At 27.5% G+C, this 16,832-nt stretch overlaps 1 protein-coding gene across 2 annotated transcripts; it reads right to left on the reverse strand.

The window, feature by feature from the left end:
• Positions 1-8,829: 8,829 nt before the first annotated feature.
• Positions 8,830-15,507, reverse strand: LOC111041554. 2 transcript variants are annotated; one of them, XM_022325855.1, is made up of 7 exons: positions 15,226-15,507; positions 14,775-15,093; positions 12,966-13,048; positions 11,888-12,877; positions 11,367-11,592; positions 10,259-10,484; positions 8,830-9,250 (listed from the first exon to the last, which is right to left on the reverse strand). In XM_022325855.1, exons 2-6 carry the CDS (start codon positions 14,886-14,888, stop codon positions 10,293-10,295), a joined length of 1,605 nt encoding a protein of 534 aa, XP_022181547.1. In that variant the 5' UTR covers positions 14,889-15,093; positions 15,226-15,507; the 3' UTR covers positions 8,830-9,250; positions 10,259-10,292. The 2 variants fall into 2 exon arrangements, with proteins under 2 accessions (XP_022181547.1, XP_022181546.1); XM_022325854.1 differs by having other exon boundaries at positions 14,775-15,507.
• Between the last annotated feature and the right edge of the window lie 1,325 nt (positions 15,508-16,832).

The following is a 16,832-nucleotide window of genomic DNA, read 5'->3' on the forward strand; positions in this document are numbered from 1 at the left end:
GGCGTGTTGGTGCTGTATTATTGTCGTTGTCGTTGTAGTTGTCGTTGTCGCCGTCGTCGCCAATATCATATTTTCGGCGAACGCAGCGTTAGAAAAGCGGCGGGTAAAAACGCGCGCGCTCAGTGTGCTCGTGCGCGTGCGTGTGATCGGGCGCCTGCGCGTGCGTGCCCGCGCTACGGGGAGAAAAGCAAATATTTGCGCCCGAAGGGACCGGCGGTGGGAGCAGGGTGGGGTGGGACACCCAGCGGGAGTGGAGAGAAAAGAAAACAAACCTCCACCTGAACTGCTGAACGAAACCGGCTGCTCGGACAACTCGAGTCGAACACTGGTCCGGTTTACCTATGGTTATACTTATAATATGTGATTGTTATTCGTTGTAAAATTATTTTAATATTGTCGTAATATTATTATTATGGTCAGCGTACGTACGCGTTATCACCACTGTAAACAAACGAGCATGTTGTGGGTGATGGCCGGTGACGATAACGCGGCGCACTCGGCCGCCGCCGTCACGAGGAACGCTAGAAATGTTTTGCTTTCACCGGGTCGGTTCGCAACGGGGCGCCTAGCCGGTGCGCTGCGTTGCGTGTCACGTCCGCCTGCCTGCCCACCCACCTGTCGCACATCTCCTCCCTATCCTTTGTGCCCACGTACAACACACGGCTGTCACACAACCGAAGGGCGCAGGTGATTTTTATTTTTCTATGGACAACGATGTAATATTATGACCGCATGATCTTTCAAAACGATTTCAGACCTGGTTGGGGGGGGGGGGCGGTTCCACTGCAGATTTACTGGTCAGTCGTACCTGCCCGTATATGGCAGTAATAACGTAAGGCATTATGCCATTTACGTTAGGCATTTTCCTAAACTATCAGACATATTAATTAATAGATAATAGATTAACTGCATTGGTTCTACACTCCTACCTATTACCTTCAACCGAGGGCTGATGTCTGCTGGTCAAGCCATCTACAGTTGTAGTACTGCACAATAATATAAAAGCCTCATTCTATATTATTTAACCTTTTAAATGTTCAACATTTATTATAATAATGTATATTATGTATATTATGGCTGTAATATATTTTCGTTTCCTAAACACTTTTTTTAAATGTCCTTATTTGTTATAGTCCAAGTAAAAGAAATATGCCAATTGATTTGGTAGAGGCTTAAATTTGGCACGAATGGCCTATACCCAAAAACAAATTTTTTTTGTCTGTCATTGAGTACATAAGTCACTAAAACGGATGTGCTAAATTTGAAATGAATAATAAATCATTGCAAACAAAAAATGAATGTAAACGGAGAAGTGGAGTCAGCCTATGATTCTCATAGAAATACCTAATTATATAAATATAAAATATTGTTATTAATTATTATAGTAATTTATTTTACTATTATAGTGTTGGAGGTCGACGGGTCCTCGATCTGACCGCTAATTCACTATAGGTAGTAGGTACTAATCGGTACCTAAATGATAAATGTTGAATATGCATATAGAATGTATATTTTTAACTTTTAAAGTACTGGTGTCTAGTAGGTAATATTTATGAATATATCTATACAACTATAATATTATATACATTAATGATAAATATCAAATGTGCGTATAGGTACATTACTAAACTATATATAAGTATACTATATTTGCGTATGTTTGTTTTAATGTTTCCTGTTTACATCGTTTTTAAATTATTTTAATATCTACAAACGTAGCCCTACGCGATTAATGATTACAATGAAACTAATGTGGCTTTTATCACCGACTCTCGTTTTAGCTGTCGAGATACACCAATATTTATGCCAGGAGAAGCAATATTAATAGGCCTCCAGGACCACGGAGGTTGAAGATCAGTGCCATTGTCACCGGAATCTGATAATTAATAGAAAATTAATTTATTGTAACTTTTTAATTATTGAATAACTCTATCAGTATGGACTATTGATGACATGTGCCACAGTAAAAAATATTACATATTTGAAGGTACAATTAATACTTATCAAATAAGAACACGTCATGTTATGATAATTGTGCGACCTTTGATACACACTCGCATGTACAGATAAAGACATAAGGCTTAACAAATAAACGGATGCTGAGATGCCTGTTATTATAAATTCATCTTAGTAATTAAGTAAATATTTAGTATAATAATATATTATTTACTCTACCATTATTTATTTTAATTTTATTTATTACTATTTAAATAAATAATTAAGATGGAAAATAATTAAATGTTAATAATTTATGATTAAACAACATATTCTTGTTTCATAAGTTACATTTTTTTAAACTATGGTTTAAAATGAACATAAAACAAATTGTCTGAATATTAAATAAATATTCTTATTTTAGTTTTACGTAAAATATGCTGTGCAGTGTGTGTGCTCCTGCAATCAATAAGACATAATAATTATATATTTGTACATAGCTATACTTAAATATTTAATGAACAATATCGTCAGACGCTGGACCCATAACTCGGTTAGGTATATTATTTTTATAAAAGATAACCTTCTGGCCCAACCTACATCTTTGACCTTAAGTTATAAAATATACATAAAATGTGTAACTAATAATATACACAAAATATAATAGCTGGTATATGTACCGGGATATTAAGTCATTAAAATAAAAAGTCCGAAAAAAAATATTTTTTATGATATATAAGTACCCAAGTATTAATATTAATTATGTATTACCATTATCGTAATTCATAGCAATCTTTAGACAATTGTATTATTCTGTTAGGATTATAGCTCGTAAAAACTATTAAAAACATTATTTTTATTAATTATTAATTTTTTCCAATAAGTTTTAATCGCTCTGTATACTATAAAATATGTTTATCGTGCATTAATAAAGAACATTAATATAATAGTAACTAATTTACTTTAAGTTTAAATTAATTAAACATAGTATTCATTTTTTACCAGACATGAATAATGTGCCTAGTTATTATTTATTTTAGATTCTGAGCGCAGTGAGAATGTACTGATCTTACAAATTACAATGAATGGGTTTTTATATTCTTCGTATCTGTCATCGTCTTTTAGGGCAGCTAAAATGCTCCAATTTTCTATTTCAGCATTTTTTTTTTTTTGTAGGAAAGTGAAACTAGACGGTATTTTGAGGTCTTGAGGGATCAAAAGTAAATAAACGAAAAACAATTAAGGAAATAAAGAGATTTTTATGCAAAATCAGTTTTTGACAAAATCGTTTTAGTTTTTCTTAGTGTAATTCAAACACGAATAACCATAGATATTTGAAATTTTCATCGAATATTTATTTTATAATTTATTATAGATAATAACATTTGCAAAATATTTTGACTTTTTTGGAGCTATTTAGTACACCTGAAATTTTCAATGAGTCATAGAACTTGAAAATTTAATATAAGGTTCCTCAAAAGTTGCTATAACAGAATAACAGTTCTAAAATATTTAAGGTGCAAAGACATTAGGTTCAGATTTTTTTACAAGCATTAATCTCTATGTGTTTAAGTATATTTAAAAATTGTAAAAATCAGATTTTGAATAACTGCGTTGTTGAACAAAAAGTTGGAGCTTAGTGAATCACCCTGTATATTTCTTCTAGATGGATGTATTGATTTTACAATGATGTGTGTTGTTTTTATGTCTGCCATCACCTTTTGGGGCAGTAAAAGTGCATAAGTTTTCTTCAACATCATCTTTTCTGATAGGAAAGTGAATCTAGTTATTACTTTGGGGGGTCAAAACCAAAAAAATTCTCAATGGTTTTCAAAAGTGCAAGGAAAAACCAGAACTTTTACTCACAGTTGGTTTCTTCCAAATTGTCACTGAATGTTTATATCCTCATTTCTATACAGCATAAAATTTTCAAAATATGTCGTGTGTTGCAATATTTATAGGCAAATGAAATTTTCGATTATTATTAGTTTTTTTTAAAACAAATGTCAATAAAAATAAATGTTCGATCGGTCAAAAAAAATTGAAAATGTAATACAAAGTTCCTCGTACGTTGTTATTAGTGTAAATTTTAAAAAAAATGAGCCTAAATCCACAATTGTAAGCGTTTGAATTTAGATTTTTGACAAAATTCGTAAAAATCACGAAAATAGGCATTTAAAGTTCAAATGTTGACACATTTTTTCACTCGGGTAACATATCTTATCTGTAGGCATTTAATTTATTAGAAATGAATCACTATAAGTTTTTATATTACCGTAACGGGACATTTTGATTCTTAGAGACTTTTTGATCCGTTGTATCAAAAAGTGTTTTAAAAATGTGTTCAAAATATCCCCACCGGATTAAATCGTACCATCATAGTACTTTATAGGTGATCTTTGGATGAAAAGTATATCTTTAAGTATTTTATTCTTCGTTGATTCATTTAAGTTTTCAAAAAATAATTTAATCGAATAGTAACATACATGAATGATACAAACAATGATAGCTTACATTAATTGATTCTATAGAATATATGCTGAATGTACGCAAGTAATGACAAATATAAAGTATAATGCCTGAAATTTAATATATTTCAATATTTGTCTACATGAGAGTCTTGCAATAAAAAAGAAGTAATGTAAGGTTGCTTGGGGAGAATATCAGCACTGATGATATCAGGTGATGAATACCAATAAGTTAATGGCTACGGCAGGGTTTTATGCATTTACGATATGTTTGGCATCTTGAATAAGTACATTTTCACTGTCAATAGAGACAATTTAGTTATGTAGTAGACAGTAGGTATATGTACACCATCTTCAAATGTATTAACTATTGTAAATTGTAATAAATATAGTATTTAGGTATATTAAAATAATATATAACATATTATATTATTACGTACAGGATATACGAGGGGTTTGGTATAGGCAATTTATACGACATTTTCTAAAAATTCAAATTTAACGATTAAAAAATATTCAAAAGTATTCTGAAAGTAATTAACCCATGGTCTCATGGTATTACCACAAGTTATTATTCTGCAAATAGTGAAATTTTATTTTATTAGTAACTTGGAAGTTTACTACATTTCTATAATTGTAATTATTTAGTCAAAAATGCCAGTGTTGAAACAAAAATAAATGTGTTTAGTGCCCCCACGATGTGGTTTTAGGTTTCTAAACATACGTTTTAGAATTTTAGATTTCACGTACTGTTATATTGCATTGTTTTGTCACGTTTTTCCATTCCAACACTTTTTACTTGAGTAATATATATATATTGAATAAAGATGAATTAAAACAATTAAAACACTAGGTATGCTTGAGGTTTCTTAAAGGAGCACACAACACAAATAAAATAATTCTTTACATTTTTTTTTTAATGTTAAATTATTGTAGTTGTGGTTATATGAAATGATTTTGTGAAGATACGATGTAAAAAAAAATATTACTTTAAGAGATTAATACGAATATTAATAGAGGTTAAAAGAGACATTTTGGTTAAACCGCACGTCATGGCGAGCGGCGCGCGGAGTTCGAAAAACGGGTCCGCCGTTTAACCAAAATGTCTGTTTTAAGATTTTTAATACTTAAAAAACTAAACGTCATATTGAAATTCTGATTCTTGCATCGTCTTAAACATATAAAACCACACATTTATACGTCAATTAAATTTTAAAAAGAAAATGTATAGGTTGATAAATCGTTGTGTGAAGCGAGGAACTTTTACACGTATAAGATAGGCAATTACGATGACTCCGGCCCAGTGACGTCACACGTCTTTTTTCAATTGCTCATAACTTTTTGAATAATGTGAGTAGAAACGTAAAACCCATACCATTATCCTTAGAATTGAACATTCTTTCAAATAAAAAAAACTTATTTTTTGTGTTATGTGCTCCTTTAATATTATTATTATAAGGTTTAGCTATTTAATAGGTAAATAATACAGTAGACAGTAGTACATGTATTATTTTAACGACAAAGTATGTCCTAAGCAACTAGCTACGTAAGATAAAAGTGATTGCCAAACCTAGTATTTAGTAACCAATGTTCACATACAAAATTTAAAATTGCTATAATTATAAATATAGTTTATAATTTGGACAAATATGACAATATGCTATTATCGAATTATCCTGACAATATTTGATTATTTTTATTCATAGACCTTATACGATGTATATTCAGGCCTATGTTGTTATATTACCCTTTATGTTTTCGGATGTGTCTATGAACACATGATTATTCTGTTATTTGTAGTAAAATGATTAAATAAATATAGATACACTTCAGAGATAGAAATCCTTAACAAATAATTTTTTTTTTTAATTCAAACCCAAATGCATATTATAATATAATATTTTGTGTAGGTACTTTTTCATTATCGTACTCTGGTGGCGGAAATATCGATTCTGTTATCATAACTGTATATATTTTTACCATATACTTTTGACGTGCTCAAAATATTATAGGTTTATAGCAATCGGCTTAAGAGGGGCTTAAAAAGTCACTGGAACTCATCGATGTATGTTTACACTTTTGACATTAATTGTGGACACAATTTTATTTCAGTAAATACTAAATGCCATTCACTTCTTACATTACAATTCCTTCTAAATATAACATGAAAAAGTATTTTTAAATCCAAGTCTTTTTCAGTATTCTGGGAAACTTTTCAATTTTCCTTTCTGTAAAAACCACATTCAGACCATGACAAACATTAAAAATAAATGACAAATCAGTCCAAGCGTTCTCATGTGATGCGGTTACCAGAGGACTGCATTTCATTTTTATTGTATATCGATCATATTATAACTTCCTATTTGCTACGAGTATAGTATTTTTAACTACGTATAATAGACTGACTGTTGCTGTGATAGCTTATTCACAGCAATTCTACGGAACCAACTAACCAACTACATTATTTTCGAAATCATCTTTTTGAAACACTTTATGGAAACACAGGTTCCGAATATTATACTCGAATTTTCTCGGAGACGGGAGTATGAGTCCCTGACAAATTAATTCTTTAAATATCTTTGTTTTTGAGAAAAAATATACACAGACCTAAAGCACGCAATTAATGCTTTGTTAAAGTAAGTAAAGGAATAGGATATTCATCATAATATGTAATGAACAAATAAAAACCTAAAATACCCATGTATACTAAAAAGTTTTGATAAGGTGCAAACATGGAATCAAGACTTTCACGCTGAAGTACAGGCGTACAACTATGTTAACCAAAAAGTACTAAATTTCGTAAACCAAAAACCAAATACCTCACTTAAAAAAAAAATTGAATTATCTTTTAAAAGTATTTTTATTATAAGCATACAGGTGAATAAGTGTGTTTAGATTGTGTTCATATATATTTAATGTCACATCAATAAACTATACTTAATTATAACTAGTATAATTAAAAAAGTCCAAATATTATACTTCTGAATTTCTGATGTTCTTAAAAAAAATTTCTATGAACATTTTTAATACCTATGAGTTAAATACCTAATTTAATTTTACTCATATTTTTTGGTGGACTTACAATATGTTGGAGAGTACTCATTAGAGGTAGTGTAAAAAATATATTCCCTTACATTTGACATTTTTAATTTGAAATAAAGAAATATAATGACTTATAAACAAAATATAAAAAGTATTTGGAATATTTTCTTCATGAAGTATTCAAAATTTAAATACATATTCTGAATACTATTTTTCATAAGCATTTGAGGATTTATTCCAAATACTTTTTAAAAGTATTTTACCCTAGTCTGGATAGTCTTATACTGATATCCACGATTCAAGATATTTGATCTGTTGACTTGAGGTAGCAAATGTATTCTAACTGGTACTTTTGGGACCAAAAATATTTGAAACTGTCTAATTTTCTTAGTTTTTTTTTCAATTATGCATAATCTTACATATTGGCTTAATACAATTTTTGTATTGGGAGGAAACACTAGAACATTTTATACAAGGTTAGTCAAAAATTACTCTTGTCACAATTTAAAAAAATTAAGAATACTCATTTTTAAAAATATTTGTTTAAATTTCAAATTTTTATAAAAATTATTTAAATATTTGAATTAATTAGTGGTAAAGTTTTTTTTAATTTTAATTTTAATAGCTAAGACTTAAAAATGAAATACAACTTACAAGGTTCCTAACAAGTGTTTTGATGGAATAACAAAAAAAAATTAGCGTTAAGTCACATACATTTTATACAAGTGATTGAAGTTCAAATGTTGACACAACATTGGATATTCATATTTAAAATAAATGACATTAAATTTTTCACCAAACAATTTTCATTATTTAAACTAAAAAATTATTTACATACATCGGTTTGACTTAAACTCATTTCTTAAGATTTTCATATTAAATAATCTTAGAGTAAAATCATCTATTACAAATATAATAGATGATAATATTTGTGAGGGTATGATATTGGTTAAATTTGTGTTAATTATTATATGACTTTCAAAATAAAAAAAATTGTTTGTAAATTTAAATGATGTTAAAATTGTTTTGAGACAATATTTAGAGAAATTGATATTTCATAACTCATAGCCTCAAAAACATAAGAATAATGATTCTGAGTAAATGTGTTTCATCGACGTTGCGCGTGGGCCAGAGAGAAAACAAATATCTGTGCTGATATCCTTCAAAGTTCAAAAAAAAAACAATTGAAATAACATACTGATTTTAACAACATTACAATCAAAAATAATTTAGTTTTAATCAAGGACTAAGATATATCTTAGTCCGTGGTTTTAATATAAGGATTTAGGTATTCACAAATGAGGAAAATATACACTTTTATCATTATTCTTAATTATTTTTGTTTTATTGTCAAATAAAATAATTTAAAAAAAAAAACACAATATTTTTGTAATTCTAACTTATATCTGTTTGTAATTAATTAACAATTTCATATTGATCATATGTTGTCCAGCAATTAATCAATACCAACATATTTATTAATTAGCTAGTAACATGTAGGTCCTAATGTTTGAATATATTTTTATGAGGTACAATGCTTACCAAAAATTAAATCATCACCTATTTATTATAATTATCAAAACAACTAAATTTCATACAGAAGTAACAGTTCAAAAAATTAAAAAAAATTATGTTTCTAAAACAAATATTACAAAATCTATTACATCAAATATGAATGTTAAAATTGAAAAAAAAAATAACATACCAAAATAATAATTAATTTAATTAACATAATATATGTAATTGGTTGTGTAAATAAAATAAAATCAGTCGTAGAATAGTGAAAACCCAGTTGACAGCACAAACTGTAAAACATATTTCAAAAAATGATACCTTATTAAAATCAATTAGTCAGTTTAAATTATTTACATTGAAATTAGATGATGTTAAAATGCAATTTGTAGGTAAAAGGTAGGGTACTAAATGGTCTGAAATTTTAATATTATTAAATTTATATAAAATAACAAAATATTGACATACAATTGATATTATAATTTATAATCTATAATTATAATAAGATGCTTTGACTAAAATGTATGTAAGATAATATCAGTGTTATAGCGTGTTCACAGCTACTAAGGAATTTAATGCCTAAAGAGCTTTATGTATGAGTTGTAATAAATACTATTACCTATAATTCTAAATTTAATTTTAGTTGTTGTAAAGTAATTCATTTTTTATTTTTTATTTTTCATTTTTAAATCATTTACAGACACTCGTACACTATAACATTTTTATATTTATTTTTAATACTGAAATTAAAATATTTTGAACCCGAAAAATTAAAAGTAGCCAATTTATAAATCTGGTTATTGTAAAAATGTTGATCGTAGAAAATGTATGTTAGTCATGAAAATAATTTGTAATCTCATTATTTTTGTTAAGTAAAGTTGAAAAAACTGTAAACAAAATTTTAATTTCAAAAAGTATAAAATTTTTAAAAATATTTTATGAGAATTTTTAAATAGACACTTGTTAGAGGTAAATATTTTTTTTTAAATATTACTTTTCAAATTAATGAGCCTTATATCAAAGAATTTGATATTTTAAAAAACCATAAAAATAAATCACTTGACTTAGATAGATGTTTTTAAAAAAAAAAGATTTACAAAATGGAGATTTTTAAATTTTTTATTTTCAGTTATAAAAAATAAAAATAGAAATAAAAAATGTTTAATGACCATAGTATAAGAATAATCTGTCCTGAATAAATGAGAAGCATACAATATTATGTGCTAGCATTCTTAAGAAATGAGATAAAAATATTTGTTCATAGTATAATATATTATAATAATGTCTTACAAATGTCTTACATTAGTACATTACTGAGGTAAACTAATTCAATCATTAGTAACGTAAATTACGGACAACACCTTCCCGAAACAAGCTTTTGTTTGGACGTTTGTATGTATCAATAACTCCATATGACCGTGTTGTTTTCTCAGACTTTGATTGAGTTTTAGTAAAAACTGGAGTTCTGACAGTAGATGTAATGTTATGTACTTGTTTTTCAAATTCCAGTTCTAATGATTTAATTTCCTTTAAACAACGAAATTTTATTGTTCAGTCTCAATTATTTTTTATATTTAGTTATTTTGTCTGTACAACAAATATCTTTCGAGCAAAGTGCTGTTAACAAGCACCAATTAAAATCTTTACTATAAATTGTTTTTATCAACATTTTGAACATTCTGAACTAATTCTAATCATACTCTATCATCACTTTTCAAAAGGACAATTAAAATTAATATCAATTGAGCAAAATGTACAAAAAAAAAACAGAACAGAATTATGAAGTATATAATTATTTTAAATCAAAAAAGAAAAATCCCTATCCATGATTAAATATTTGAAAATTAAATTTCTTTATTCATGAAATATATTTTCACAAAGTTAACATAATTTAGGTTTGAGAGTACACTTCGATTTTTTTAAAGAAAAATAAAGATAAAATGAAATACCTATTCTATATATTTCACAGATTTACATGTTAGATACCTATGCCAGTTCTGTCGTTGGTATTGCAAAATTATACAAATAATTCATTCTATCACATTGATGCAGATTGCCTATCACCGTTCGACTTTAATTATAAGATCAAAATGGGATAATTTTTGGAAGAATAGAAGTTAAATATTATAATACTTATTGTTTTTAAATATTTAAAAATTAATATTCATTTTACTTTTTCAAGCAACTGTAAATTCATTGTCATACCTACATTATGTATTTTAAAATTTCCAAAATATTGTATACATCAAATTGCAATATTTATTCTAAAATAATTATAAAACAAGTAACTACGGTTCTCCATAAGTAGGTATATTTTGAGACTAAAAATATTTGGGGGGTAGAATTTTTTTAATTTTGTATACAACAATTTGTTTATATTTTAGCATTAAATATAACAATATTAATTACATGAGTTATGGAATCTATGTCTTTAATAAGCCTCCCTGTGTATTTGATCTTTTGTTTATCATTGTAATGTCCCCAATATTTGGCGTATGCTTCTAAAATGTCAATTTTCTCATTTTCAATTTGTTTGTTTTCAATTTCCATTTGCTTACATTTGAGCTGATACTCTGCCAATTCATTTTCAAGATGACACAAATCTGTTTTCAATTGCCTGTTATCTTTGTCGTGACTGGAGAAACAAAAATCAAAATAATATATTATAAAAAATCAATAAAATAAAACAAATTTAACTCATAAGAAAAGTTAAAATTCTTTATAACTCAAAGAAAAAGTTAGTAAAGACCTTATATAAATCCTGATTTAAGCCATTAAATACAAGTAAATTTAAATATATTTGAATCAATTTTTTATATTTCAAATTATTCAATACTACATTGTTAGCATACAATTTTTAGTTGTATACTTAGTACCAACTGTCAATTTATTATAAAGATTATCTAAATACAACAACAAAATCAATTTACCTGTGGTATTCTATTTGAAGATCTTCTAATTCTTGATCAATATCTTGAGCTCTTTGAGTTTGCATTACTATTTCTTGACTAGTATCCATTACATCCCAATGTTGTTGAATCATTGATTCATTTTGATTTAATAATTCTTCTTTTTTCTCCACAACTTCGATTTCTGTCATTGCCTTTAGTTCGAGCTCCTTCCTATTATTTTCCATTTCATCAAGTTGTAACTTCAAACCAATTTTTTGCATGTTGAGTGAAATGATTTTATTGGTCAGATATTGATGTTTCTGGAATAAATTCTTCACTAACTCCAATAGGCCAATCATATTCTCTAAATTATGTTCACCATCCTGAGTGATTTTCAACAAACCGATCTTTTCAATGGCAGAATTACAGTCAAGTGGTACGTTGAATTGGAAATTTTGTAGATTATAAATGGTGTGTTTTATTGTGTCATTAAAGTCTTTCTCGTTCATTAATGCGTATGACAACTCTCTGATAGTAGCTTTCTCAATGACACTAATACATTTGTCACAACCAGATTTCAGCTGTTTGACCGCTTCAACTAAAGGACAATTGTCTTCCAAATTGGTTAAGCATGAATGTAGTTTATCCTGATTAGATTTAAAAACAGATATTTTATCCAAAACACAACTGACTAACAACATACTTTTATAAAGTACATTTGGCGCATGTTCTTCACAAAACTGTTGCATAGTGTCACGCTTCCATTTGGTTTCATTAAGTGCTACTGTAAGCGAGTTGATAATTTTTAATTTCTCTGAGTTATACAGTTGCAAGTTTTCGATTTTGATTGTTTTTAAGTCAATATTTTTTTCTAGCTGTACCACTTGGCTTAATAAACTGTCAACAACATCTTGGAAATATTTTCTTTCTACTAATATGTTTTCACTAATGAGATCCATGTTTTCTTCCAATGTAATTTCTTTGTTTTTCAAATACTGGAAGCCATTTAAACGAATAAATCTTGAATCGCTAAAAAACAACAATAGTAAGTGAAAATGGCTTGCTAGCAAAACCATTTAATGATTTCTAAAAATATAATTATATAAACTCAACAAACCTAAAAGAACACTGTGTCTTTATGAAATCAAATGATAGTTGTTTTAGTTCTGGTGTTAAGGTTAGCTTTTTTCTTCCAGAAAACTAAAAAAATTGAACAGTTATAATGTATTGATGATTATAAAATTTTTTAACATGCCTCAGCATTAATAATAATTACTAGTTATACTGTTATATATTTTTGTATTTTTAAATACACAGGTAGGTACCTATTAAAAATATATATAACTATATTGCATTGCCTTATTATTAGTTATTAACTTTAGTATTACTGCTCAAACATTTTAGTAAACAATATTTTTAGATTAAGTAATATTAAATATGTTTCACATGAAGTAGTTAATCCGATTATTTTTTGTTTTACACATTTTAATATTTTATGTTCTATGTTTTTATATTATGTATATGAAGTTATTATAATCTGGATATTATGTATTTACAGATATTTAGTTATGATAACATGTTATTATTTATCAATATAATTATTAAATAGAATAAAATTGAGTTCAAAGTATTAATTTGATTAATTAATATTTACAAAAGTAAGTTGATTAATTACCTAATACCCACTAATAAAGTGAATCATCTATCAATATCTTTATAATTTTATTTTTGTTATAACAAAAAAATATTATTATAATTAAAATAGAAGTCAATTGTACCTATATTGGAAAATAAATATATACTTATGACCTTTATATGAAAGTTTTTGAAAATTTGGTAAATCACTAGAACTTAAATATCAACTTTAATACTTAAAGCTACAGGTACCTATTATAGACAATTGGGGCTAGTGGGAGCAAAGTATATAAATTCAAAGTCTTTCTACCCAATTAGGTACTATTTGCAACTGTATAGCATATGGTATTTTTTTTTGGAAATTATGATATGGTATAAAATAATAAATGAACAAATACATATTATTTAACTCTGGGTGTAATTTGTTTTACATTAATTTAATCTTAACAAAATAATTTTTTTTTTTAAATATGTACATTTAATTAAAAAATGTTTTGAAATATATAGGTACATATTTAAAAAAAAATTGTAATTAGTCACTATTACCTAGTACCTAACTAATAATTGTTTTATTTATTTATTTTATGTTTATACATTTTGTAATTTACATTAATATGTATAAATTATATATTTATCTAGTTAAAAAATGTGTACCTATTTATTTTTTTTTTATAACCACCATCACCGTGTCTGTGTATGCTGTCCATATCAATATTTTTTCTATTCAATCATGGAAATAAATTGTAAATTTAATAAATATAAAATATTTAGAAATAGAATAATTATATTCCTATAGAAGTTTATGTTAATTTACATACCTACATCACGTGATATTCAATTATTAAGTTACTTAGGCATCTATTTGTAAAGTTATCATAGTTCAAGTTTGATAGTGAATATGAGGCTGTAATTCGATTGTTGTTGTGAATCACAAGTTTAAATACGAATATCGACGAATGATTTATATAATATGTGTGACACAATATTATTAAACATAAATGTCTAATGATTACACTAAATGTGAGATTTTTAAACACAAAGTTAAGTCTTGTTTTTATCAGGCATTTATCTCCACCTTACAAGTGTGGAATTTGGATTTCTTTTTAAATTATAGTTCAGGTATTGCGTTGTCTAAAATACGTTTAGAAACCGGGAATTTTTCACGCTGGAAGTGTGAGCTTTCCTAACTTGTTAATTTTTATAATAGCACGTGTAACAGAATTTTTTTTCATTTCCAAAAAATAGGTATTGAATTATTTTGATTCCAGGAACTGGAACGACGTTTTTTTACCTGGTTGTGTTTGCCGGACGCCCGACACGAATAATCGTTCTCGATCGCCATCATCGAGGCAGTATTGCTGCAATCGCCGTAAACCGCCGCCGAGGGCTTATCCAGAGTAGACATTGATTATATGGATGCTATTAATTCGTATCGCGAATTTTTCTCAACAATTTGCAGAAATCGAAAAAATAAAACGGATTTACCAGAATAATATTAACAATAACGAGCGTATTACGATAAATCGATTTTATTCCGTCAGAAACGTATTATAAAACATATTGTATTGTCTGATTAAGTAAGAGAGGATTATTTTTCAACAGGTGAACTACTGCGAATAATAGATAATTATCAATACAATAAAATGTATACAATATATTATATATGTATATAATATAATATTATTATGTATATATATATATATAATACATATGCGTGGTTGAATAATATGTTTTTGACGAACCTCAAATCGGCGAACTAGTTTACACTGCAATTTTCGGTCAATCACTGTCGACTGTGGTCGTAGAAAGGTTACGCGACAAAAGTAATATTTATAATAATCGGTAATACACGGTTGTTTTCTGTTGCGGTTGGTGTGCGGAGGAGACTGGAGACAACGATATTCTATAATAATTTATAATAATAAAATGTGATGGGAACCCCACACGGCATCACGCAATCACCTAATAATAGGCACGACTATACTACAAGACTGACTAGTACGAGTGCAGGTATGGGACAGATAATGAGATTACCAGCGACGGCGGAGGCAATAATATTGATACGTATTCACGAGCATAGACTTCAACATACAACTAGAACTGTGTATGACACACTAAACTATAACTTGTAATTAGTTTATAGTAAAATATTATAGTGTATAATAAATAATATTATACCTGTGGTATAACAACAGTCAACAGCATGCGGGCTGCGTAACGTTACCTAGCAGTGATATCTATATATCTTGCCCGGCCGATTGCTATCCCCGATCTCGCACTACCTCGTACACGAGTAATCGAAAAGCTCGCTTTATGTTGTCACTCGTTCCATATCCATACACTCGTTGCTTGTCTAGTAGTATAATTAGGACGAAAACACTGTTCGGGTTGAGGATATTTCTTTTACTATGAATTATGATCACAAGTAATTGTCTGTGAATATGTCCCGTACATTTACCACTTGTCAATTCTCATTACTACTGCATAACTGATTGCTTATACATATCTTACAAGGAGTTCTAGTAGAAATATTTATTTTTCATTTTGTATAGTATAAGATTCAAGAATCAAGATGGATAGATAAATAATAATTATTATTATTCATATTATAATGTAAAATATTACTTATATCAATACAATTAAAACAATAAGTATCTATTATGCACATTATGTACCTACCTACCTAATTTCAAAAACAATGTAGGTAGGTACTATAAATATTGATTATAATGGGAATAAAAGTTTACAAAATCATCAATTATACAGATTACTTTCAGACATGATCCGATTTCTTTCTAATATATAATATAGCATTAATTAACTTTTTAGGTTCAAAATGTTTTTATTTAAGATTTTATCATAATCATTATTACATTTTTTGAGTAATATAATAACACTTAATAATGTCAGTTTAGGCATCAATAGGGTGCAATAAAAACGAGGTGATCAAAATATTATACAAATTTGATATTTGAAAATGATACAAAAAATAAAAATATTAAACCATCATTAAGAAATGTGTTTGGACCTTCAAAAGGTGCATTACAGACAGTTAATTCAATTTAACTATTGAAACAGTTTGTATTATCTGGCAATAAACCACCAACGATCAATCATGTCATTCTATAAAATTAAATTTACATTTTCGTTCAAGGGGGTAAATATTGGGAATTAATGTATTCGATGAACTTTTATAAAATACAATTATAGTATAAATAACAATATACTTGTTTTTATTTTATATGTTAAGACCTCGCATTATTATCTCAAATTATTATAGTTTTCCAGATCATTTAAAGAACTTTATGCGACTCTATTTGGATGATAAGATTTTTTTGTAGTATGGATT

This window comes from Myzus persicae, unplaced genomic scaffold, assembly GCF_001856785.1.
Source record: "Myzus persicae strain clone G006 unplaced genomic scaffold, MPER_G0061.0, whole genome shotgun sequence".
Classification (NCBI taxonomy): Eukaryota; Metazoa; Arthropoda; class Insecta; order Hemiptera; family Aphididae; genus Myzus; species Myzus persicae.